This window comes from Trichomycterus rosablanca, chromosome 20, assembly GCF_030014385.1.
Source record: "Trichomycterus rosablanca isolate fTriRos1 chromosome 20, fTriRos1.hap1, whole genome shotgun sequence".
Taxonomy (NCBI): domain Eukaryota; kingdom Metazoa; phylum Chordata; class Actinopteri; order Siluriformes; family Trichomycteridae; genus Trichomycterus; species Trichomycterus rosablanca.
The window spans coordinates 21,529,734-21,556,617 of NC_086007.1; the positions used below are offsets into that span (position 1 = coordinate 21,529,734).

Sequence of the window (26,884 nt, forward strand, 5' to 3'; positions counted from 1 at the left end):
AGACCTTTATCAGTGGTCATAGGACGCTGCCCATGGGGCGCTGTTGGCTGGATATTTTTGATTGGTGGACTATTCTCAGTCCAGCAGGGACATTGCTGTGTCTGATCCTCCACCACCACCATGTCAGTGTCACTGCAGTGCTGAGAATGATCCACCACCTAAATAATACCTGCTCTGTAGTGGTATTGTGAGGGTCCTGACCATAGAAGAACAGCATGAAAGGGGGCTAACAAAGCATGCAGAGAAACAGATAGACTACAGTCAGTAATTGTAGAACTACAAAGTGCTCCTATGTGGTAAGTGGAGCTGATAAAATGGACAGTGAGTGTAGAAACAAGGAGGTGGTTTTAATCTTATGGCTGATCGGTGTATAACCACAGGGTATCAAATAATTGCAAACGAGCTAGCAGTAAAAGCAGACAACAATATAAATATTCTGAATCACTCCACCCTTATTTTTTAGCCCGAAGAAAGATATGAACGAGAGGGAGAAAAGGCTGGGAGGACGAGAGAGAACATGGTACGCCGAGGCTGGTGGCCTAATGAGAAGGATAATGCTAATACACAGGCAATCAGAGAACCCCCCTCAGGCCATGACTACATGGTAGGATCATATTAACGCTAATGGTATTAATGCTGAGCCCCGTCCGTTGTAACCCTCAAACCCCTGCAAAGTCAGCAAGCACGTAGGGAGAGCGGAGGTCGCTTTCCGAGGCGTGACCATCTGCTCTCGGAGACTACAGGTAAAAGTCGGAAGGGGGAACGGGTGCAGTCTTAGCCCAAGCTTAATACAGATGCTTAAAATGGTGGCTGACGGGCATTCTGTGTACATATTAGAAGTATCTACGCAAACTACAAATGATCGGATCCAAGATGGCATCCGAACAACAAGGCCCAAATGGCGGGGTGAAGCGGCGCCCGCGTCGCCAAGTTTTACACAGCGCCGGGTCCGCCACCGGAGCGCCTCCGTTGGTAATTAGGAAGCCGTATGCAGTATAATATGCCATGTTAAGCTTTTCAGCCTTAGTCAAATGAGTCACTGAACAGCGTCATGCAGCAGAGGGAGGGTTATGAGCTAATGCGCATGCGTGTTGGTAGGTGCCAATCTGCACCAAGAAATAAATAGTGATTGGGTATTTTGGCGCACGTTTGTGTGTGGAAACAGGGCAGAAACAGAAACGTGACAGAGGTTGGGCGTCTGGGTTCCCGTTCGCGGTAGTGACTGGTAGTAACAACGCACACGAGTAAAAGTAAGCGTTCGCACGTGTGGAGAAACGGGACGATATTTCTGGATCTTTCTCCTTCACAGCAGCTTGTTCAATGAGGGGGGAAAAATCTGGGAAAAGAAGGTGATGAAGCGAGGCATTGGGGGGGGGGGGGGGGGGGTGTTAATTTATTCAAATGAGCAGGGGAGAATAACAAGAGGAGGGGGCAAGGAAAGGAAAGAGAGAGAGGAAGAGTGGGGTGGGGAGGGCTGTTTCATTTTGCAGATCTACCATCTTCTATCCAATCTCGTCGTTGAAAAATGAAAGAAGGAAGTGAGGAGAAGAGAAGGACCCTGCAGGAGCGGGAAGCGGGCTAATATGGAGATTAGAACATTAGTACTCCATATTGACATCAGATTATTTCTGCTCTGTGTAAATGACTACAAATGTTTGGGTGACATCCTTCCCCAGATAGAAAACATGGGTTATCAGTCTTATCTTTATCCTGGCAGGGAACAGAGGCTGATTCTCGTACAATGAAGCATGATGTTATCAGCCTGAGTACTGTGCTTTATGCAGGAAAACACAGATAAGTCTGTTATCTGATTAAATGACAGGTTGTACTGACTTCTAGTGAAAGATTAAGTCCACACGCGGTCTCAGAGTGCTTTAATGCATGGCGAGAGTGATGAGCCATAGCAAGCTCAGCAACACCTGAGGTGAAATTTCCATGCCCTGCCAGTCCATGTAATACGATGTTATCTTCATTCCCACGCTGAAGTACTGTAACGTCTGTAACAGTGTTTACGTTTCAAACACGGTGTAAGAAGCAGTATGTTTACAGCACACACACACATACACACAGCGGAACAGCAGAACCAGCAGAACAGCAAACTTTCATGTGGCAAAAGCTGACTAAAGCTTTTTTTTTTGCATTTAATTATATAATAATAATAAAAAGAATACATTTAAAAATAATCACATAGTTGACTGAGCGCCTCTATACTCTGTACTATGTATCAAAATAATAATAATAATAATAACAATAATAAAAAATAATAACAATAATAATAATTATTATTATGCATACTACTAATACTACTACTACTACTAATAATAATAATAATAATAATGTTATTATTATTATTGCGCATGAAACTACTACGACTACTACTACTATAATATATTACTATATTATAATATAGTATTATCATTATTATTATTATTATTATTATTGCACATACTACTACTACTAATGATAATTGTATATTATTATATTATAATATAGTATTATTATTATTATTATTATTATTGCGCATACTACTACTGCCAATGATAATTGTATATTATAATATAGTATTATTTTTATCATTATTATTATTATCATTATTATTATTAATATTATTAGTATTATTATTGCGCATACTACTACTACTAATAATAGTATATTATTATATTATATTATAGTATTATTATTATCATTATCATTATTATTATTATTATTATTAATATTATTAGTATTATTATTGCGCATACTACTACTAATAATAATAGTATATTATTATATTATAATATGGTATTATTATCATTATTATTATTATTATTAATATTATTAGTATTATTATTATTATTGCGCATACTACTACTACTAATAATAATAGTATATTATTATATTATAATATAGTATTATTATTATTATTATTATCATTATTATTATTATTATTATTATTATTATTATCATCATTATTATTATTATTGCGCATACTACTACTACTGATACTACTACTACTAATAATATATTATTATAATATAATATAGTATTATTATTATCATTATTATTATCATTATTATTATTATTATTATTATGCATACTACTACTACTACTACTAATAATAATAGTATATTATTATATTATAATATAGTATTATTATTATCATTATTATTATTATTATTATTATTATTATTATTGTGCATACTGCTACTACTGCTACTACTACTAATAATATATTATTAAATTATAATATAGTATTATTATTATCATTATTATTATTATTATTATTGCACATACTACTACTACTGCTACTACTAATAATAATATATTATTAAATTATAATATAGTATTATTATTATTATTATTATTGCACATACTACTACTACTACTAATAATAATAATAATAATAGTATATTATTATATTATAATATAGTATTATAATCATTATTATTATTATTAATATTATTATTAGAGCGCATACTACTACTACTACTAATAATAATAGTATATTATTATATTATAATATACTATTATTATTATTATTATTTTGCATGATACTTCTACTACTAATATTATTATTATTATTATTATTATTATTATTATTATTATCATGTATGCTACTAATACTACTACTATTAATAATATTAAACATACAAAGCAGAGGTACTGCAACCAACAATCTGAAGCTGTTTTTGTTTCTAAAAGAAGCTACATTTAGACTTAGAGTGGCTAAATCACGTCCAGATCTGCCACAGATCATAATAATAAAAAGAACATTTGGCCCTATGTGTAAAATGTGTAAAATCTAAACGTCACTTTATTGTCTGGATAAAAGGTCTCTAAAAGCAGTCTCTAAAATGCAAGACAAGTCTTTCTATTCTGTAGTCTGCCTGTAGTCCAGACTTGTCTCTCTCTCTGTGATGCATTATGGTGTACAATATACAGAAGCTACCAAGGCCAAGCCCCAGGACTATTGAGCAGCTAAAGTCTTGTTATCTCAAACAAAATAGATATTTTTTTTCCAAAAGATCACAGATTGTTGTTAAAATTGAAGTTGATGTAACACAAGGGGAATTATTCCGTGGCTAAACCGCATTTTTCCTTCAATAAATACATGCCAATACATGTCAACTAAATACATGTCAATATGTTATTGCAGCTAATTGCTCTGTCTATTTACATTTGTCCTACTGTATTGACTTATTCAGAATTGGGGCTCCAACACATACCAAATGTATAATGATACCTGACCATGGGCGTATTAGGCATCCCATTCTGAAACCAGTGACATTTAAATATTGTCCACCCCCCGTATTTGCACACACAACAGCCTCCACTTTTCTCTGAAGGCTTTCCATAACATTTCCAGGAGTGTCTGAGAATTATTTCCTGTTTATTTAAAGGAGTGTTTGTAAAGTCAGGTGCAGATGTTTGACAAGATGGCCTGGCTTCGAATGACATTTCAATTCATCCCAAAGTGGAGTTAAGCTCGGGGCTCAACTTAACTGGATGTTGTTCTGTGTTTCCTGACCCCTACCCAGTGTTTTCAAATGCTCTAGACTTAAGATGTTCATTACTATATACACTGATCAGCCATAACATTAAAACCACCTCATTGTTTCTACACTCACTCTCCATATTATCAGCTCCACTTACCATATAGGAGCACTTTGTAGTTCTACAATTACTGACTGTAGTCCATCTGTTTCTCTGCATGCTTTGTTAGCCCCCTTTCATGCTGTTCTTTAATGGTCAGGACCCTCACAGAGCAGGTATTATTTGAGTGGCGGATCATTCTCAGCACTGCAGTGACACTGACATGGTGGTGGTGTGTTAGTGTGTGTTGTACTGGTATGAGTGGACCAGACACAGCAGTGCTGCTGGAGTTTTTAAACGTGTCCACTCACTGTCCACTCTATTAGACACTCCTACCAAGTTGGTTCACCTCATAGATGTGAAGTCAGAGACGATCGCTCATCTATTGCTGCTGTTTAAGTTGGTCATCTATTGCTGCATCAGTGGTCACAGGATGCTGCCCACGGGGTAGATATTTTTGGTTGATGGACTATTCTCAGTCCAGCAGTGACAGTGAGGTGTTTAAAAACTCCAGCAGCAGTTCTGTGTCTGTGTCACACTAACACACCACCACCACGTCAGTGTCACTGCAGTGCTGAGAATGATCCACCACCTAAATAATACCTGCTCTGTTGTGGTCCTGGGAGAGTCCTGACCATTGAAGAACAGGGTGAAAGCAGGCTAAACAAGTATGTAGAGAAACAGATGGACTAAAGTCAGTAATTGTAGAACTACAAAGTGCTTCTATATGGTAAGTGGAGCTGATAAAATAGACAGTGAGTGTAGAAACAAGGATTTTAATGTAGGTTTTAATGTTATGGCTGATCGGTGTATTTGCTGCACTGCCAGGTTGCTGCTGTTGGGCCCTTGAGCAAGGCCCTTAATCTTTAATACTGGATGAATGAATGCCTTTATTTGTCATACATATACAGTTGTACAGTACAACAAAATTCTGGGGTCAGAGCTGGGAGCAGAGAGGGTTAAGGGCCTTGCTCAAGACCTGGGATTCGAACTCTCAGCCTTTCAGTATACTGTACACTGTTCGCTAGCTACTTCTAATTAAATTACATTGTATTTACCCTTTAATTTATTATATTAATGTCTGGATATTAATGTATATTGTACTGTTGTTATTATTTATTTATAACCCTCCTTTATTTATCAACAACAGTAATACGTTGAATATTTGTATTGACTAAATAATTGTGCTTTACCGCCACCCTGTGGTAGTTACTAAAATAGCATTAAAATATATATATATATATATATTTTAAATATTAATTATTATTTTTATTTCGTAATACTGACATTTTACGACGGTGTGTATTAGTACAACGACTTACTTGAGCAAATAAAAGTTATTTAGCTTCTATTTCTAAAATAAAGTGCAAGTATTTATTTCGAGAATAACGTAATAGTATGTGGTAATAAACAATGTATGCATTTATCTAATTAGCTTTTTAACTGCCTTATTGATTCCTAATTAAATAATTATAATTTCTAATACAAGAAACATCATGAAAATAAAGTAAATACAACATTTATACTGACCATTCACAGTAAATGTAGTCAGCTAAAGGTGGGCAACATGTTAGCATAACAGGTACAGTAGTTTGAATGCTGGATAGCATCTGGGTGCTAAGTTCACTGATTGCATTTTTACCACAGAACACTGACTGTGAGGGTATTTGCATGTTCTTCTCATGTCTACATGGTCTTTCCTTTCTTTCAAATAGCAAAACATGCCAACAGGTGGAATTGCTGCTCGAAATCGCCCCTAGCTGTGAGTGAGAAGATTTGCGTGTGATAATGATGCTGCCATTGATCAGCCATAACATTAAACCCACCTCCTTGTTTCTACATGTATTGTCCATTTTATCAGCTCCACTTACCATATAGAAGCACTTTGTAGTTCTACAATTACTGACTGTAGTCCATCTGTTTCTCTACATACGTTTTAAACCTGCTTTTACTCTGTTCTTCAATCTTCAATGATCAGGACCCCCACAGGACCTCTACAGAGCAGGTATTACTTGGGTGGTGGATCATTCTCAGTACTGCAGTGACACTGACATGGTGGTGGTGTGCTGGTATGAGTGGATAAGACACAGAAATGAGGGACACTGTCCCCGCTGGACTGAGAATAGTCCACCAACCAAAAATATCCAGACAACAGCGTCCTGTGACCACTGATGAAGGTCTAGAAGATGACAACTCAAAAAGCAGCAATAGATGAGCGATCGTCTCTGACTTTACATCTACAAGGTGGACCAACTAGGTAGGAGTGTCTAATAGAGTGGACAGTGAGTGGACACGGTATTTAAAAACTCCAGCAGCGCTGCTGTGTCTGATCCACTCATACCAGCACTACACACACTAACACACCACCACCATGTCATGTCAGAATGATCCACCACCTAAATAATACCTGCTCTGTGGTGGTCCTGTGGGGGTCCTGACCATTGAAGAACAGGGAGAAAGCAGGCTAAAACCGTATGTAGAGAAATATATGGACTACAGTCAGTAATTGTAGAACTAAAATTTGGAGTACACCAGTGTTAGGTTGTATCTCTACACTCAACATATTACACAAAACATTACAGTCAGGCAAAACAGGAAAACTGAAGCAGTATTTATAAAATTACAATTTTTACAGGTGTGATCAATTATTACATTACAGTTCAATATTATTTTATTACATTTAACAATTAAAACAAATAATTGTCCCTAATTAATTCCCATGTTTTCTTTTACTTGTTGTTCGATAGAGATCTCGTCTCATGTCTAGCTTTCACCTCTGACTGATTTATGCTGAAACAAACACACACACACATAATAAACACTTTGTTCACTTTATTATACTGTATACTACTTTTAAGATCTGATAATCCAACAGCAACACTTACCTTTGACTTCCCGCATCTTTTAATGCGATTACCTAAAGGAGATAAAAGCCATTAGAAACATAGGATTGTATGTCGGGCTCATGCATAAACACCTATCAGCTTATAAAACACTCACCAACAAGAAGCAGAATGGAAAGGACCACTAGGACTGCAGCAACGGATAAGCCTGCAATACTCAGAGTTTTATAGTCTGTAAAATATTAAAGAAAAAAGAAAGTGTTAAACAATTTAACTGAGCTGTTTAATCCATTATTTTCCTAAAGATTGTTAAATAAATGCTTTATTTATTCATTTATTAATTACCAATGACCAGCTTCTCATCCTCTCCAAAATTACAGGTACATTGCATATCTTACAAACTGCAATTTGTTGACTAGTTTAAAGTTGGTTAACTTAATTACAATTAATTAATAAACAATATTGCTTCCTCTGCACAGTGCCGTAACTAGTAGCTCATGGGCCCCAGTGCAAAGAAAAAACGTTGGGCCCCCTCAACAAATTTCATATATATACACTATATTCACTCACCCATCCAAATAATTGAATTCAGGTGTTCCAATCACTTCCATGGCCACAGGTGTATAAAACCAAGCACACAGGCATGCAGACTGCTTCTATAAACATTAGTGAAAGAATGGGTCGCTCTCAAGAGCTCAGTGAATTCCAGCGTGATATCGTGATAGGATGCCACCTGTGCAACAAGTCCAGTAGTGAAATTTCCTCGCTACTAAATATTCCACAGTCAACTGTCAGTGCTATTATAATAAAGTGCAAGCGACTGGGAACGACAGCAACTCAGCTACAAAGTGGTAGGCCACGTAAAATGACAGAGCGGGGTCAGCGGATGCTGTTTTTCAGGAGTTGGGCTCGGCCCCTTAGTTCCAGTGAAAGGAACTCTTAATGCTTCAGCATACCAAGAGATTTTGGACAATTTCATGCTCCCAACTTTGTGGGAACAGTTTGGGGGTGACCCCTTCCTGTTCCAACATGACTGCGCACCAGTGCAAAGCAAGGTCCATAAAGACGTGGATGAGCGAGTTTGATGTGGAAGAACTTGACTGGCCTGCACAGAGTCCTGACCTCAACCAGATAGAACACCTTTAGGATGAATTAGAGCGGAGACTGTGAGCCAGGCCTTCTCGGCCAACATCAGTGTCTGACCTCACAAATGCACTTCTGGAAGAATGGTCAAAAATTCCCATAAACACACTCCTAAACCTTATTGAAAGGATTCCCAAAAGAGTTGAAGCTGTTATAGCTGCAAAGGGTGGGTCTACATCATATTAAACCCTATGGATTAAGAATGGGACGTCACTCAAGTTTATATGCGTGTGAGAGCAGACGAGTGAATACTTTTGGCAATATACTGTATGTGCTGTATGCTGGTATTTTTAATGCACAGTTTTAGTTGTTTTAATTTTTTACTTGACAAAAAATATTGGAATATAATATTAACGACCTGGCGAGTGCAGCCAATGGGGGTGGGGGGGGGGGGTGGGTGCAGTGCAGTGCAGTGCAGTGGGGGGTTGAGTTCATGTCGTGGAGGGCCCCCGACGCCGCCATGGGCCAGATGTATAATCAAGAAAAGCATTAAGAAATGGATTAATTAATAAAAGGAATAAACTGACAATTTCTGACGTCACTTGTTCTTGTTCAATAACAGTCAGTTTCTTATCAGTTATATAATTATTGTTTGTATGTTGAGCATTGTGATCTGTAGTTTTACGTTGTCAATCACTTTTCAAAACACAACCTGTTTCTTTGCTGCTTCAGCAAAGATCCAGCAGAAACTGTCGACTCAGCATTAGCTACCGTAACAACCCAGTTACTTACACAACTTACACAAACCAGTGTTGCAATATTAACAGATGTTATTTTCATAGTTTGTGGTCAAACAGGTTACATTATTTAGAAACGGGGATTAAATGGATGAAAAGGGAACTAAACGAGAAAATAAAAAGTTCAAAATAAGTCATGTACATGAGCAGCCGCATTAACTCAGTGTTCACAGTATACTTCCAATATACTTCAATGAAATTGCTCTATTAACAGAATGTAAGCATCTTTATGACCATCACAACCACAGCACCAATAAATTGTACACTAACGTTTAAGCTTTTACATGGACACCATGTCTAAAACAAAAGCAAATCCCACTTTTGTTTAACGTGTTCTTTTTTTAGGCAGCGCCATCTGTTGGTGGCTTGTTGCATCTCCCCTCTTACAATATAACACTACTGACCTGTTGTTACGGCACTGCTGTTAGCTTACATTAGTTCACTGTAGCATTTATTTAGCAAATAGCATTGGTGGTTAGCTTGACAGACAGTGGCAACTCCTGCCAAATCTCTCAGGGGGGGCAATTGTTGCGATGATGGCCAAGGTGACCCGTTCAGTGGGTAAATTAAAGCTTAAATAATTCACATCTTAAGTCATCTGTCAGTTTGCCCTCACAAATTAACTTTGAACATGGGGACAGACCAGCTTTACCATGAATAATGAATAATGAATGAATAAAGAAGTACAATTAAACAATTGGGGAGATACAACAAGTGCACAATTTAAAAATTACATACTTACTTGTAATTTACTTGTAATTTATATGATTTCGCCCCCTTTGTAGATACTTGATGTTTAAATTTGGTCTGGGTGGCCCTAATTCTTTTATTTAGAATTATAATTAGGTGGCCCTAAATTTTTTTTACCAGATTACTACGACGACTGAATGGCATTTCCCTTAATGACATGATGGAGTTGCTTCGAACTGAGGTGATGGTAGTCATGGTGACGAGATCGCGACACCAGGTTGCGTGTGACGCAAGCACGTAAGTGCGAGCCCTCCCGGAACCCATTCAGATTGTATTGCAGTGCCTACAGTTAGAAAAAATCGCCCAAAAAGGACTACGATATTCAGAGGCAAGACAGACTGTCCAGAACAGTCACAGCTAGTTTAACACTGGTTGAATGTGATAGAAACATTTCCTCCCTTTTACCCTTTGGTGGTGCATCGCCCGATCATCCTAAGGAACGAGCCTTAGCATAACTTAGAATTCGATTTAGTTCAGTCTTTGTTTATTGGTCCATATTTATAGTTTTTCCTGTTATGTGCCACCCTAGTCCACTTTGTTAGTTCTTTATTTTGCTTATTTTGTTTATTTAATAAATGTAAGTGTGTATTATGTCTGCAGATTTGTATCCTACCTTCTTACCCAGACTATCATTACAGTAATAATACTAAATATTGCATGAATTATTAAGAATATAAAAACATTTTAATGTGGCAATCAATTTTAAATGTAGTATTTCTCACCATACTCAAAATCAGCATCAGGGTTGACATTAGGTGCTGAGAAAAAATTTACATATCACAGAATTCATTAGTAATTTAATTACAGCAATACAAAACAGTATGATAATTGCACTTTATTTTCTTGTATAATTAATTATAAGCAAACACATTTTATATGTGTAAATATGAGACCTTGCATATAAATTCCAGCTGTTTGTTTGGTACTCGGTGTAGCTTGATTTTTTTTTTCCAAGTTTGATTGCGAACAAGCTCATTAGCATAATGTTTTTTGTATAATACAAAGTAATAAACCATACTAATTAATATACTTAGAATCTCTATTGGGAAGAACAACACATTTAATGTGGTACATGTAAAGAACAAGGGTGCAAAAAATGGAGGCGCCAGGCAGCAGAAGAAGGCCGAAAGGGTGTTTATGGATGCAGTGAGAGAGAACATGATGGAGACAAATCATCTGATGTGGCAACTCATCATTTTTTTAAGTTTGCGTTTCTAAGCTTGTAGTTACTGTTATAAACTGTTTTTATTATTGGTCTGATATTTTAATTTTACTTGAATTGCACAGTGTCCTTGGGTATCGTGAAAGGCGCTTATAAATTAAATTCTATTATTATTATTATTATTATTAACTTTAAGGGGTAGCAGCACCAAAAGAAGGAGGATTCTTTTATACACATAAGCCTATATGTCTATGTATCTCATTTGGCGGCGCCATCCAATGGAACCACTGCATTTTTACATTTGTGCATTTAACATCCTTATACATGAAGTTCCCACAGACAAAACACACTCCTTATTTTATCCTTAAGTGTGTCCAATGGCTTTGCTACAATGTAGTTCTAACATCATATGAAGTAGATTTAAGTCTGGGACTCACCTCCTCCAGAAGACATTGTGGATCTCTTCTTGTGTGTATGGCTGTTCAGAATGGAAAAATTGTGATGGAAGAGGCCTTAAGTTACTTATGTATTATTTATAATAAAACCATTGTGTTGAGAATAGGAAGAGAATAAAAAATTAAGGTAACATAGATAGGTCTAAGTGTTTTGAGAATACTGTATATAGGTTAAATGCCATTCATTTAAATGGTAAATAAGATTAAATGAACTATATCTCATGTTTATGGGTGGCACAGTGGGTAGCACGGTCCTGGGTTCGATGTGTGAAATGTGTGGATGTGTGGAATTTAATCCCACAAGTCCAAAAACATGCATTAACATTAACTAGAACTACTAAAATTTTCCTAAGTGTATGATCCTTGATGGACTTGCGACCTGTCTGGGGTGTTTCCTGCTTTTTGCTCCAAGAATCAGACCCACCATGACCCTGACCAGAATAAAGCAGTGGTAAAACAAACACTTTAATGAAAATTCAGTTTATCTTGCTTTCTAGATCTGATGAGTTGCATCGAAGCCAAATTCCTTTATTTATTTTAGATAACAATTAAAAAATACTCTAAAGTCCACTTAAATAAGTACGCCATAATTATACGTAAAATACAATTAACATTAACAGGCATACCTTAACCTTAACTACCAAACACCAAACTCTAAACCAGTGATATACTAGTAGAAAGTATGCACCAAATGGTATAAATAGTAGCTCCACTTACCTAGTTCACAAAGAAGCTTCACACTGGGTCGAAAGAATCACCTGAATCTGTACCAATAAGCACTTTATCTTTCTGCCCCTCCCAGTTCCCACTACAGAACATCAATAAATCTACCTAAAGCTACAAACAACGTGACCTTCAAACCATCATAAAAGTTTCTTTTTCAACCTTTGAAATCATAACCCGAGTGCAAACCTGCCACCACAATGCACTAGTCTCTGCCAAGAGTAATAAACATTTTGACCTGATTTAGCCCATTGTAGGACCCATCCAACCCTTTTTCAATGTTAGCATTTGTGTGTATGGACACAATGCATGGACCATGAGAAACTTCTATCGGACGACTCACCTCCTGTCAGACTACTATGCCGTTGGCCTGCCGTCTCACCATGTGGGTTATTTATTTATTAGGATTTTAACGTCATGTTTTACATACTTTGGTTACATTCATGACAGGACAAATAGTTATTGGTTACACAAGATTCATCTGTTTAAGGCTTTATTGGTAAGCAGTCATGAAAAACTTTGTATGTCTAATTTATCTCACTTGCACGTCTTTGGACTGTGAGAGGAAACCCACACAGACACGGGGAGAACATGCAAACTCCACACAGAAAGGACCAAGACCACTGCACCTGGCAATCGAACCCAGGACCTTTTTGCTGTGAGGCAACACCATGAGGATAAAATATATTTTGTTTATGCATTTTCTCCCCTTTTTCTCCCTTTTTAGCGTGTCAGATTGCCTGATTGAGTCATGCTTCCTCTCCACCAATGATTGAGGAGAATGCCGACACGTGGGCAGCAGCCGTATGCATTTTGTCACCTACACTTTGATGAAGGTATTGCAGATCAGCACTGTGTACGGAGAGACACACCCTGACAGCACTCTTTTCCAATCTCTGCACAGGCGCCATCAATCAGCCAGCAGAGGTCATAATTGCATTAGTTATTAGAGAGACCCTATCCGGCTTTGATATCCCACCCGTATCTGAACAACAGGCCAATCGTTGTTCATGTTGGCTGCTCAGCCCAGCCGACAGGCAGAGCTGAGACTCGATACGATGTATTCGAGATCCCAGCTCTGGTTCCAGCGTGTGTTTTTACCGCTGCGCCACCTGAGCAGCTATGTTTAAATACATTATATTTAATTCAGGCACTCCAACAACATCCTCAACAGACTGTCAAAGGTTAAATACAGTGGTACCTTGAAACTCGATGTCAGTTGGTACTGGGAATGGCGTAGAGTTCTAAACCTGTTAAGTTTCAAGGTATTTTTTCTCATAGGGATGTATGGGAAACCTGTTAATGCGTTCCATGGTCCTGTGGAACTGCATATATTTTAGATTAATGTAAAATAATGGGGTTGTTTTTGACATGTAACAAAGGAACTCTACATGCTGTTACTGTTAGACACGATTTTTATTTGGTATTTCAAAGCACAAACTTCTGCCATAAAACAGCTGAACGAAGATGTACAATATGATCATTTATAATTATATTTCTCTAAGACAAAGCATTTTCTAACTCACTTAGCATTATAGCATTGCATGATTAAAGATATACCCAGCATAAATATGCTAAATGGTAAACATACTTTTTACCTCTATGTCTACGACTCTCAGGTTTATGGTATGTGATATGTGCCGTCACATAAACACGTAAACATCTGACCGCCTTCGACAACACCGACAGTTTCACGAATCTGCAGATCGTTTGAAGAAAGTGCAGCTAAAGAAGAGAGACACATTCGCTACGTGAGAGTGAAGAACACGGGTAAGTGGCACAATGGTGAAGTGAAGCGTTCCTGTTACCATGATTTCTAGCATACGTTGGATCACAGGTCTTTTCTGGGCAGTGGTACAGCTAATTCTGTGGTGCGACCCCCTGTAGTCCAGTGATGGTAGTGTTTCTGTGCTTTTTAAACGCGGCAGATTGTCAGGAGGGTATGCATACTTACAAATCCACACAAACACACACAGACATACACGCCACTGTAGTATGCATTTACATTCATAGACATGTAACCTGTAACATATAAGCACATTTATCTTAATACAATCAAACGATAGTGATCACGCTATTGATAGTAATACAAAGAGACTAACTAAAGACAAACTTTTAACTGGAGCACGAGTGGTACAAACTATTACCAAATAGTGGCAGTATTTCACTTTGAATAGGCACAAGTAAAAACACAGACATATATGGTCACTAGACACATTACAGGACAGTCGTTTTTTTTATACAGGACACTGATCCATCCCTAACTACAACAAGGTTCTTCTCCTAACTTTGTCCCATCACATTTAGCTTTAAGATCATCATAACTGGAAATACAAGGTTTGGTCCCGGATTTGCATTCTGTTAAAACCTGCAAGTGTATACAGGAGATTAGTGAGAGTTAAAAATATTAGCTTACATTACACTACATTACATTAAATTGAGTAAAAATAAGTTACATATCCATACCTGGAATGGCCTCAGTTGTCAGATTTTGGAGTTTCTTTAGCTTTAAGGAAATGGAAAAAAGTGAACATACAGTGTATCACAAAAGTGAGTACACCCCTCACATTTCTGCAAATATTTTATTATATCTTTTCATGGGACGACACTATAGACATGAAACTTGGATATAACTTAGAGTAGTCAGTGTACAACTTGTATAGCAGTGTAGATTTACTGTCTTCTGAAAAGAACTCAACACACAGCCATTAATGTCTAAATGGCTGGCAACATAAGTGAGTACACCCCACAGTGAACATGTCCAAATTGTGCCTAAAGTGTCAATATTTTGTGTGACCACCATTATTATCACTGCCTTAACCCTCCTGGGCATGGAATTCACCAGAGCTGCACAGGTTGCTACTGGAATCCTCTTCCACTCCTCCATGATGACATCACGGAGCTGGTGGATGTTAGACACCTTGAACTCATCCACCTTCCACTTGAGGATGCGCCACAGGTGCTCAATTGGGTTTAGTCCATCACCTTTACCTTCAGCTTCCTCAGCAAGGCAGTTGTCATCTTGGAGGTTGTGTTTGGGGTCATTATCCTGTTGGAAAACTGCAATGAGGCCCAGTTTTCGAAGGGAGGGGATCATGCTCTGTTTCAGAATGTCACAGTACATGTTGGAATTCATGTTTCCCTCAATGAACTGCAGCTCCCCAGTGCCAGCAACACTCATGCAGCCCAAGACCATGATGCTACCACCACCATGCTTGACTGTAGGCAAGATACAGTTGTCTTGGTACTTCTCACCAGGGTGCCGCCACACATGCTGGACACCATCTGAGCCAAACAAGTTTATCTTGGTCTCGTCAGACCACAGGGCATTCCAGTAATCCATGTTCTTGGACTGCTTGTCTTCAGCAAACTGTTTGCTGGCTTTCTTGTGCGTCAGCTTCCTTCTGGGATGACGACCATGCAGACCGAGTTGATGCAGTGTGCGGTGTATGGTCTGAGCACTGACAGGCTGACCTCCCACGTCTTCAACCTCTGTAGCAATGCTGGCAGCACTCATGTGTCTATTTTTTAAAGCCAACCTCTGGATATGACGCCGAACACGGGGACTCAACTTCTTTGGTCGACCCTGGCGAAGCCTGTTCCGAGTGGAACCTGTCCTGGAAAACCGCTGTATGACCTTGGGCATCATGCTGTAGCTCAGTTTCAGGGTGTTAGCAATCTTCTTATAGCCCAGGCCATCTTTGTGGAGAGCAACAATTCTATTTCTCACATCCTCAGAGAGTTCTTTGCCATGAGGTGCCATGTTGAATATCCAGTGGCCAGTATGAGAGAATTGTACCCAAAACACCAAATTTAACAGCCCTGCTCCCCATTTACACCTGGGACCTTGACACATGACACCAGGGAGGGACAACGACACATTTGGGCACAATTTGGACATGTTCACTGTGGGGTGTACTCACTTATGTTGCCAGCTATTTAGACATTAATGGCTGTGTGTTGAGTTATTTTCAGAAGACAGTAAATCTACACTGCTATACAAGTTGTACACTGACTACTCTAAGTTATATCCAAGTTTCATGTCTATAGTGTTGTCCCATGAAAATATATAATGAAATATTTGCAGAAATGTGAGGGGTGTACTCACTTTCGTGATACACTGTAAGTGTAATAGTGTAGAGGTTGGCAACAGCAACAGGAAATAAACTAATATTGCCCTTTTCAACTGTAAGCATCCCCCAAAATAAAATAAAAACAACCTTTTTTTTCTTTACTCATTAATTTTTTTTGTTTATTCATCAATTCATCAAGAAGGAGATAATGAGCCGCTCAGGTGGTGCAGCGGTAAAGTACGCTAGCGCACCAGAGTTGGGGTTTCGAATACACCGTATCGAATCTCAGCTCTGCCTTTCCGACTGGGCTGGGCGGCGGCATGAACAACGATTGGCTGTTGTTCAGGCTTAGAGGGTAAGAAAGTCGGATCATAGGTCCTCATAACTGGTGCAACTGCGGCCCCTGCTGGCTGACTGATGCCGCCTGGAATAATGCGGATGGGGGTGTGGCTCTCCGTACACAGTCCCCGTCAAGTGTATGAACTCGACTCGTGCAGGTGAAAAATACAGTCTGTACTGACTGTACGTGCCGGAGGGGGCGTATGTCAGTTGAGAGGCGTCCTCAGTCAGCAGTGAAGGGTCGAATCAGTATAGAGGACGCAATCAGGGTAATTGGACACGACTAGATTGGGGGGTGGGAAGAAAAGAAGGATGGGGTATGCGGTTTTGATGAACAGGTCTAGCAGTTCGTTAAAGATTTATTTTTTCATTGGTCATTTTAATATTTGCTGCTATGGACAGACAAAGATTTATACCACACAATCGACACGTAAAAAATAAAAAGTGAAAAGTGAAAAAGTGGAGATATGTGTTTTTCATCAGACAGCGACGATAATTTATTTTTTCTGTTGTGCTGGCGGGCCCCAAGTAATGCAATTTAAGACAGAAGATGCGGGCTGTATAGAATCCGACGGGCCGGACTTTGGACATGCCTGCCCTACATGGACTGAGATTTGTTCAGACTCCTCGAGTCTTCTCACCATGTTAGGTCCGATAGTGATGAACCTCAGCTCATTATTGACTGCATAGAGCATTTGGTGGGTGACGAATCATGATTTGTCACTCCACAGAACACGATTCCACTGCTTCAGGGTCTAGTGACGACATGCTTTACACTACTTCATCCTTGCATAACATTGTGCTTGGTGATATAAGACTTGCATGCGGCTGCTGGGCCATGGAAACCCATGAGAGAAGCTACCAGCACACAGTTTTGGTGCTGACGTTAATGCCAGAGGTTTTTATGCAAAATGCACCTCGGCACTCAGCCATCCTTCTCTGTAACTTAGTGGCTGAGTTGCTGTGGTTTTTAAGTACTTCCACTTTTCAGTAATACCACTCACATTTGACTGTGGTATATCTAGAAGGGAAGTGAAGACATTTCACAAACTGACTTGTTGTAACAGTGGTGTCCTATTACAGCATCATGCTTGATATCACTGAGCTTTTTAGATCAACCCATTATTTTAATGTTTGTAAAGGAAGACTGTACGACACCTGTGGCAATGGGAACGAATGAAACACCTAAATTCAGTGATTGAAAGGTGTGTCTCAATATGTTCGTCCATACAGTATACATGTGTCAGTAATAAATGTTAGCTTACCCTTGGACACCATCAGATTCTCTTCTTGGGCCTCCTCATTCCCTGGAGCCCTAAAAAATGCAAATAAATAAATAAATAAATAAAATAAAAGCATTTCTATAAGCATTCAGTTGCTAATTACATGGATGTTCATTTTCCAACTCCTTTCTAGATAAAATCTTTTAGGGACGTTCAACATGATGACACAAAGCCACATGGTATAACAAAAAGGCTATGTAAACAGAAATGTGGGGCTAGATTGTAGTCCTGTAGTCTCCTATTGAATCTATGTAGTTCAAAACGAGGTGCAAAATGCAACCAAGCCATGTTACACAGCTTTTAGAAAGGCAGAAGAAATGTACTTCCCAAACTAAACTAAATCTTTAGTCCCTTAAGTATTACTAAGCCATGTTAAAAGGCATGGTAATGTAACACACTTTTTGGCATGTGCTGTCCCTACTGTTTTGAAATGGTAGCAAACTTATAATGAGTTTGTTTATAACAATGGAGATTCTAAGACAGGGGTGTCCAAACTTTTCTTATTGGGGGACATATGAAGCAACACAGGCCACAATAAAACTCAATATTGGTAGATGACACTATTTTAGAAGAAAAGCCTTTCTAACCCATTTGTCACCTTAAAGCTATAGCAGCCATCAAGCATGATGTTTGGCAACTGTTTGGTAGAGGCTCGTTAACTAGTAAAAACAGGGCGGCACGGTGTTTAAGTGGGTAGCACTGTCGCCTCACAGCAAGAAGGTCCCGGGTTCGATCCCCAGGTGGGGCGGTCCGGGTCCTTTCTGTGCCGAGTTTGCATGTTCTCCCCGTGTCCGCGTGGGTTTACTCAGGGAGCTCCGGTTTCCTCCCACAGTCCAAAGACGTGCAAGTGAGGTGAATTGGAGACGCTAAACTGTCCATGACTGTGTTCGATATAACCTTGTGAACTGATGAACCTTGTGTAATGAGTAACTACCGTTCCTGTCATGTTCCTGAATGTAACCAAAGTGTAAAACATGACGTTAAAATCCTAATAAACAAACAAACAAGTAAAAACAGTATCAATTGTTTGTTGTTGGTATAGTCCCCCAAAAATAAGAAATGCAAAGAAATCATTATGTGATGAGACCATTAAAGGGTTAAGTAAGTATCTGGGGACCTTGTATTAAGAACAAATATGATTGCAGATTGAATTTGCAGCAACAGTTTGCCAGTAAATGTAATCCTCTGGTTTGGCAAAGCTGTTTGTGAACATGGTTTTCAGTGTACAGGTCATTGTGTTCCCCTATTCTCACCCATGGTCATGAGCTGTGAGGTAATGCCTGAAACAATAAGTTTCTGTCTAAAAGGATTAGGTTTCTTCATTGGGTGATGGGGATTACTTTTCGTGATAGGATAAGGAATGTAGGCAATAAGGAAAACTTCTTAATACAGTTGTTTTTTTCTCTGAATCAAGAGGAGCCAGCTGTTTTATACCAGCCTCACTAAAACAAGACCCACTGGAGGAATTATCTCTCAATGCTGGCTTAGGTAAACCTGAATATCCTGACCGTATTACACAGTAGTAGACTATAGTAGAGTGTTACTACTACTATAGTTAAAAGATCATTAATTCGTTTAAATATTATAATTTAAACAGAAAGAGAAAGTGGACTTCTGCATTCAATGTTGTTGCTGAAGTTTGGAAGACTAAATGATAACATTTATATAAAATAATAATACAAAATAATTATGTCTGATCTTGCTGCCCAAATCCCATGCAAACGTTCTGCATCAATCAGCAGTTTGAACAGAATTTCATCAACGTGCATACGCAATTCCCTCCGACTAACCTTGGCTTCTGATTAATACTGCAGCGGCATCTCCGACCTAAAGTTGATATACAGAGAACGAAAAATTATAAAATAGATAAAATAATGAATAATAAAATACAAACAGTACGAAAACCTAAAAAACATAAATGTGAGGAAAGCTGAAAATGTAAACAGAGGTACATCTTACTGAGAATGAGGAGGACACCCAGAGCAAAGAATACCACAGCAAATGACAAACCACCGATCCTTAAAGTCTCATAGTCTGGAAAGGGTAAGACAATGAAGAATGTGTTTATATATCATATAAACATTATACATGTGTACAGTACAATTACATATTTCAAGCATATTCCAGCTTGTTATGAAGCTGGGGTCAGAGCGCAGACATTGAACGGCACCCCTGAAACAGACAGGGTTAAGGGCTTCCAACTGACAGTCCAAAACTCTACCCATTACTGATACGGTGGCTTAGTGGGTAGCACTGTCGCCTGACAGCAAGAAGGTCCTGGGTTCGATCCCCAGGCAGGGCAGTCCGGGTTCTTTCTGTGCGGAGTTTGCATGTTCTCCCCGTGTCTGCATGGGTTTCTTCCGGGAGCTCCGGTTTCCTCCCACAGTCCAAAAACATGAAGTCAGGTTTATTGGAGACACTGAATTGCCCTATGGGTGAATGGGTGTGTATTTGGGTGTGTGTATGTGTGTCTGGTGACTGGTGTCCCATCCACGGTGTTACTGTGTGCCTTGCGCCCATTGAAAAGCACCCCGCTCCGCCTAACTGGATAAGCGGATAAGAAAATGAATGAATGAATGTCCTACTGATAAGCAATGGACAATTGAACACAAGCTTGTTGGACATCTCAGTCCAAAATAGCTATAACAGCATCCACAGTGCATTTACACCAAATAACCTACCATCATATACAGTGTATCACAAAAGTGAGTACACCCCTCACATTTCTGCAAATATTTCATTATATCTTTTCATGGGACAACACTATAGACATGAAACTTGGATATAACTTAGAGTAGTCAGTGTACAACTTGTATAGCAGTGTAGATTTACTGTCTTCTGAAAATAACTCAACACACAGCCACTAATGTCTAAATGGCTGGCAACATAAGTGAGTACACCCCACAGTGAACATGTCCAAATTGTGCCCAAAGTGTCAATATTTTGTGTGACCACCATTATTATCCAGCACTGCCTTAACCCTCCTGGGCATGGAATTCACCAGAGCTGCACAGGTTGCTACTGGAATCCTCTTCCACTCCTCCATGATGACATCACGGAGCTGGTGGATGTTAGACACCTTGAACTCCTCCACCTTCCACTTGAGGATGCGCCACAGGTGCTCAATTGGGTTTAGTCCATCACCTTTACCTTCAGCTTCCTCAGCAAGGCAGTTGTCATCTTGGAGGTTGTGTTTGGGGTCGTTATTCTGTTGGAAAACTGCCATGAGGGCCAGTTTTCGAAGGGAGGGGATCATGCTCTGTTTCAGAATGTCACAGTACATGTTGGAATTCATGTTTCCCTCAATGAACTGCAGCTCCCCAGTGCCAGCAACACTCATGCAGCCCAAGACCATGATGCTACCACCACCATGCTTGACTGTAGGCAAGATACAGTTGTCTTGGTACTTCTCACCAGGGCGCCGCCACACATGCTGGACACCATCTGAGCCAAACAAGTTTATCTTGGTCTCGTCAGACCACAGGGCATTCCAGTAATCCATGTTCTTGGACTGCTTGTCTTCAGCAAACTGTTTGCGGGCTTTCTTGTGCGTCAGCTTCCTTCTGGGATGACGACCATGCAGACCGAGTTGATGCAGTGTGCGGCGTATGGTCTGAGCACTGACAGGCTGACCTCCCACGTCTTCAACCTCTGCAGCAATGCTGGCAGCACTCATGTGTCTATTTTTTAAAGCCAACCTCTGGATATGACGCCGAACACGTGGACTCAACTTCTTTGGTCGACCCTGGCGAAGCCTGTTCCGAGTGGAACCTGTCCTGGAAAACCGCTGTATGACCTTGGCCACCATGCTGTAGTTCAGTTTCAGGGTGTTAGCAATCTTCTTATAGCCCAGGCCATCTTTGTGGAGAGCAACAATTCTATTTCTCACATCCTCAGAGAGTTCTTTGCCATGAGGTGCCATGTTGAATATCCAGTGGCCAGTATGAGAGAATTGTACCCAAAACACCAAATTTAACAGCCCTGCACCCCATTTACACCTGGGACCTTGACACATGACACCAGGGAGGGACAACGACACATTTGGGCACAATTTGGACATGTTCACTGTGGGGTGTACTCACTTATGTTGCCAGCTATTTAGACATTAATGGCTGTGTGTTGAGTTATTTTCAGAAGACAGTAAATCTACACTGCTATACAAGCTGTACACTGACTACTCTAAGTTATATCCAAGTTTCATGTCTATAGTGTTGTCCCATGAAAAGATATAATGAAATATTTGCAGAAATGTGAGGGGTGTACTCACTTTTGTGATACACTGTATATATATATATATATATATATGGGCGAACAGAAGGGGTCCGCTAGGACTGCGCACGTCTCGGAGGAGGCGTGAGCAGCCATATACCCTCCTCAAATGCAATCAGGGATCCCCAGCAGTGCAGCAGACAAATTGACTAAACTAAAATCGAGAGAAAAATGGGAGAAAATGCATAAATAGGCCGCTCAGGTGGCGCAGCGGTAAAGACACACGCTGGAACCAGAGCTGGGATCTCGAATACATCATATCGAATCTCAGCTCTGCCTGCCGACTAAGGCTGAGCGACTACATGAACAGCGACTGGCCTGTTGTTCAGATGGGCGGGACACAACGTTGAGCTGCACTGCACTCGTCAAAGTGCAGGTGATAAGATGCATACAGCATGCTGCCCACGTGTCGGAGGCGGCGTGGGTTAGCTTTGCTCTCCTCAATCAGAGCAAGGATCGGCATTGGTGGAGAGGAAGCATGACGCAATCGGGCAATTGGACACGCTAAAAAGGGGAGAAAATGCATAAATAAATAGAAAAGCAATCTGGTCCTACTGTGGTTAACCTGATGTAACATAAAGCCTCCACAAGTTCATTTTGTGTTTATGTGCCTGTTAAAATGATTATTATTGTCTGCGACCCATTTTTTTGGCTTTTTGTTTTTAAAAACCCTGCTGTAGATCAACAGTGTGCCATACAAACTATGTGCTGAAATGATTGTAACAGTCCTGGTTTATTAGAAACAGTCTGTTTATATCAGGTAAGAGTAAATTTCATGTTTCATAAAGTAATTACAGTATTATGATGTGATGACCTTACCATACTTAAATGGATCAGTATTTTCTTCTTTTCCATCTGCGGAGAAAGAACATTTGATGGTACACATATTATTTTAGTATGAGGTCAGTTTGCATGCATATGAATAAAACGTTAAACAGGGAAGACAATAAACCATAATTTTCCTTATACATTGTGATGTGTTGATTGATCTGAAAAGCACTACATGCATATAATGCATTTTTTTAATTCTTTAGCCATTACATGCTAGTGATTAAAGCTTGTAGAATAAAAATGCATAAATAAAAAATTAATTAATGAAACATGGACTCATCTGACTACAGCACATTTAGTCATGGTCTTTCACTCCATCTGTGTTGAGATGGGCTTAGGCCCGTACTACAGAGCCAATCTATATGTAATGGTATAGTACAGTGGCATGACGGTTTCTTAGACAATGTTCTCTGAAGGTTTGAAGGTCACGGACATTTAGAGAAATGTTCATTAGGAACTGATTGACAATTCTCTCAAAGTGTGGCTCAAAGTGGTCAGCCATGACCCATCTGTTCATGCAAAGACTGAGCCTTTAGTGGATTCTCCATTTTTACCCAATAATGACACACTTACCTGTGTTAGAATGGTGTAACTTCAATATACTATGAACTATTCACTTCTGCCCAAACTTCTTTTAACTGTATTGAGGCATCAAATTCTAATTTTGTTCATAAATATTTACATACAATCAAGTTGGTCAGTGAAAACATTAAAAGTAATTCATTTGTACTTTTTCCCTAGGTAAATAAAAGCTCAAGAGATTAGAAATAAAAATTGTGTAAAATATTACATGGTTACAACTTTATTACAGTAGGTTTACTCACCTTTTGCGTTGGCATTAGATGTAGCTACCATAAATGAGAAAGAAAATTTTTTTATTTCAAAAGACAGACAGGCAGACTGTTTTTTTTATTTGTATTTTTTTTTTACCCCTTTTTCTCCCCTTTTAGCGCATCCAATTGTTCAATTAGCATCGTGCTTCCTCTCTGTCTATGCCGAACCCTGCCCTGACGGAGGTGATTGAAGCTAACCCGTATCCCCTCCGAAACACGAGCAGCAGCCAGATGCATCTTTGCCACCCACACATTGACGAGTTTGGCGCCACCCAGCGTTGCATGCGGAGAGACACACCCTAAGGGCACCCTCTCTCATCTCTGTGTAAGCGCCTCCAATCAGCCGGCAGAGAACGCAATCTCATTCTGACAGAGAGAGACCCACATCCGGTTCTTTATCCCACCCCCCATATGAGCAACCGGCCAATCGTTGCTCATATAGCCACTCAGCTTCGAACCGGTAAAGCAAGGCTGGATTCGATACCACGTTCTCAGAATCCAGCCCTGGTTGCAGCGCGTCTCTTTTTACCGCTGCGCCACCTGAGCGGCTTTACTTCATTTTTTAAGCACTGTATATACACCAATCATGCATTAGATTATAACATTACACCTTCTGAACTGACTGGTCTGCGGCTATGCAGCCCCATACGCAACACACTGCGATGAACAGTGTATTCCGACACCTTTCTGTCAGAACCAGCATTAACTTCTTCAGCTATTGCAATTTGAGCTACAGTAGCTCGTCTGTTGGATCAGACCACACGGGTCAGCCTTCGCTCCAAATGTGCATCACTGAGCCTTGGCCGCCCATGACCCCGTCGCCGGTTTACCACTTTTGATAGATACTGACCACTGCAGACCGGGATCACCCCACAAGAGCTGCAGTTTTGGAGATCTGACCCAGTTGTATAGCCATCACAATTTGGCTTTTGTCAAACTCAGTTCTAACACATCAACTCTGAGGATAAAATGTTCAATTGCTGCGTAATACTGTATATCCCATCCACTAACAGGTGACGTGATGAAGAGATAATCAGTGTTATTCACATCACCTGTCAGGGGTTATAATGTTATGCCTGGTCACATTCTAAATACCACTTAATATTTCACCATAGCCTGAAAGCTCACGCTTAGTCTCCTAATTTCCCAAGAAAGGTGGAACGTAGGAAATGGTAATAAGGCTTGTGGTAGAAGCCAGCAGTGTAACAATAGTAAATTCATCACTTAGTGTGTTTCCCTCTTCCACCAGCAGAGAGAGAGAGAGAGAGAGAGAGAGAGAGAGAGAGAGAGAGAGAGAAGGGAGAGAGACTTACCAGAGACAGAGACTAGGAGTGAACAGAAGAAGAAAGTAGTTTCCATGGCAACTGCTTAGAAAAGAAGAGATAGGTGGATGTATTAGGAGAAAATATTAGTAGGAATCAGTGTCATTTATAAATATGATGTTTAGTCTTGATGATGATGGGTACAGAGCCACTGAGACAGATGTCAGATGTCCTTTTAGTATATTGTATCGTATTGTTTCCTGTATAACCCTAATGTATACGTACCGTTACATATGACCTGTCACAATGTTTATAAGACGGTAAATGATCTGGGCCTGGCAACACCATAATGGGCGCACAGAGCTTACCAATGGGCAAGAGGAGCAAAGGCTAGCCCATCTGGTCAGATCCCCCAGAACAGCCACTGTAGCAAATAAGGGTGTGTTCGAAAACCTAGTGAGCTCTCTACATAGACAGCATTTTACGCCATCCTAGATGCCGTAAAATGCTCCCTACTAAGGCACCTTAAATCAGAACGGTATTCTGACAGAATAATGAGGGAGCATCCGATGCTGCCTTATCCGGAGTTCACACTACACGACCAAGTTCACACTACATGACTTTCCAATTCGTCAGGTCTCTGTACAGTTCACTATACACGACTGGATCTCTTGTAATCAGGAGTCTTTCTAGTCGGTGTGTATTTCACACTACACGACTGATCGGCGATAGGGGGTTTCACACTACACCATCTATCACCAACTGGAATCGCAGGCGAGCTTCTCTGGTCTCCCAGACTACGTTTTGTCATAAAAACAAACGCGAAAAGTGACGAGGGGTTAAATGATACCACTTTCAAAAATGCACGTCAACAAGTGCGCTGATGTGCAGCGTAAAAGCAAGTAGGAATAATAAATGAATCTGAGTGGATTTGGCTACGCGAACAGTATGGATTGTTCTGTAGTGAGTTGGAGGTTAATAAATAGGGATGCACCGATCCGATATTAACCGGTCCCGATATTACCAAAATGAGATAGATCGGGTATCGGATAATTAGGCCGATCCATGGGGCCGATACGCTGCCTCAGTAGAGAGGATTCTAATAAGTCAATATTATTCGAACGCGCTACTTAGACAGCGCTTCCATCGGGTTTCGCGTTTAGCATTTAGCATCTTGCCATTAAAACCAATGAATTGAGGAAGCACGGCACGCTAACGTCAATATAACATTTTCCTTCATGTACCGATAACGGTTACATTTCCTGACAAGCCTGAACTTGCAAATAAAAACACTCGGTACAAGTTTATACAGGTTAAAAATCAGTAATATTTTATTTACGTTTGATAAAAACATTCGTTTCTCCGCCCCGTCAGCCATGTTTATTTTTCTGTGAGAGAAGAGCACCCGACCCACAATGAATGCTGGGATTGCCTTGATCACTAAGGCAGCGTCGGATGCTCACTCGTTCTTGAGCCAAAATAACATTGAAATATTAAGATACCTCAGTAGTGAGGAATTTAAGGCATCTAGGATTTCTAACAGTCTCCTTATCGGGAGCGCGCACAGGATGACGTAAAATGCTGTAAATGTAGAGAGATCGCTAGCTTC

At 39.8% G+C, this 26,884-nt stretch overlaps 1 protein-coding gene across 1 annotated transcript; it reads right to left on the minus strand.

Moving 5' to 3' along the window:
- Positions 1 to 7,191: 7,191 nt before the first annotated feature.
- On the minus strand, positions 7,192 to 24,035 carry fxyd6 (FXYD domain containing ion transport regulator 6). Its single transcript, XM_063016491.1, has 8 exons — positions 24,005 to 24,035; positions 23,169 to 23,204; positions 20,040 to 20,114; positions 19,871 to 19,907; positions 18,063 to 18,112; positions 7,573 to 7,647; positions 7,458 to 7,489; positions 7,192 to 7,362 (listed from the first exon to the last, which is right to left on the minus strand). The coding sequence occupies exons 1-8, from the start codon at positions 24,033 to 24,035 to the stop codon at positions 7,336 to 7,338; spliced, it is 363 nt and encodes a 120-aa protein (XP_062872561.1). The 3' UTR covers positions 7,192 to 7,335.
- Positions 24,036 to 26,884: the final 2,849 nt, after the last annotated feature.

Excerpts from the sequence above, each read along its gene's own strand:
- fxyd6 (XM_063016491.1), bottom strand. The coding sequence starts at position 24,035 with ATGGTAGCTACATCTAATGCCAACGCAAAAG. Across the intron at positions 20,115-23,168 it reads TACTGATCCATTTAAGTATG|ACTATGAGACTTTAAGGATC; the intron begins GTAAGGTCATCA and ends TACCCTTTCCAG. Across the intron at positions 7,648-18,062 it reads GAATCTGATGGTGTCCAAGG|ACTATAAAACTCTGAGTATT; the intron begins GTAAGCTAACAT and ends AATATTTTACAG.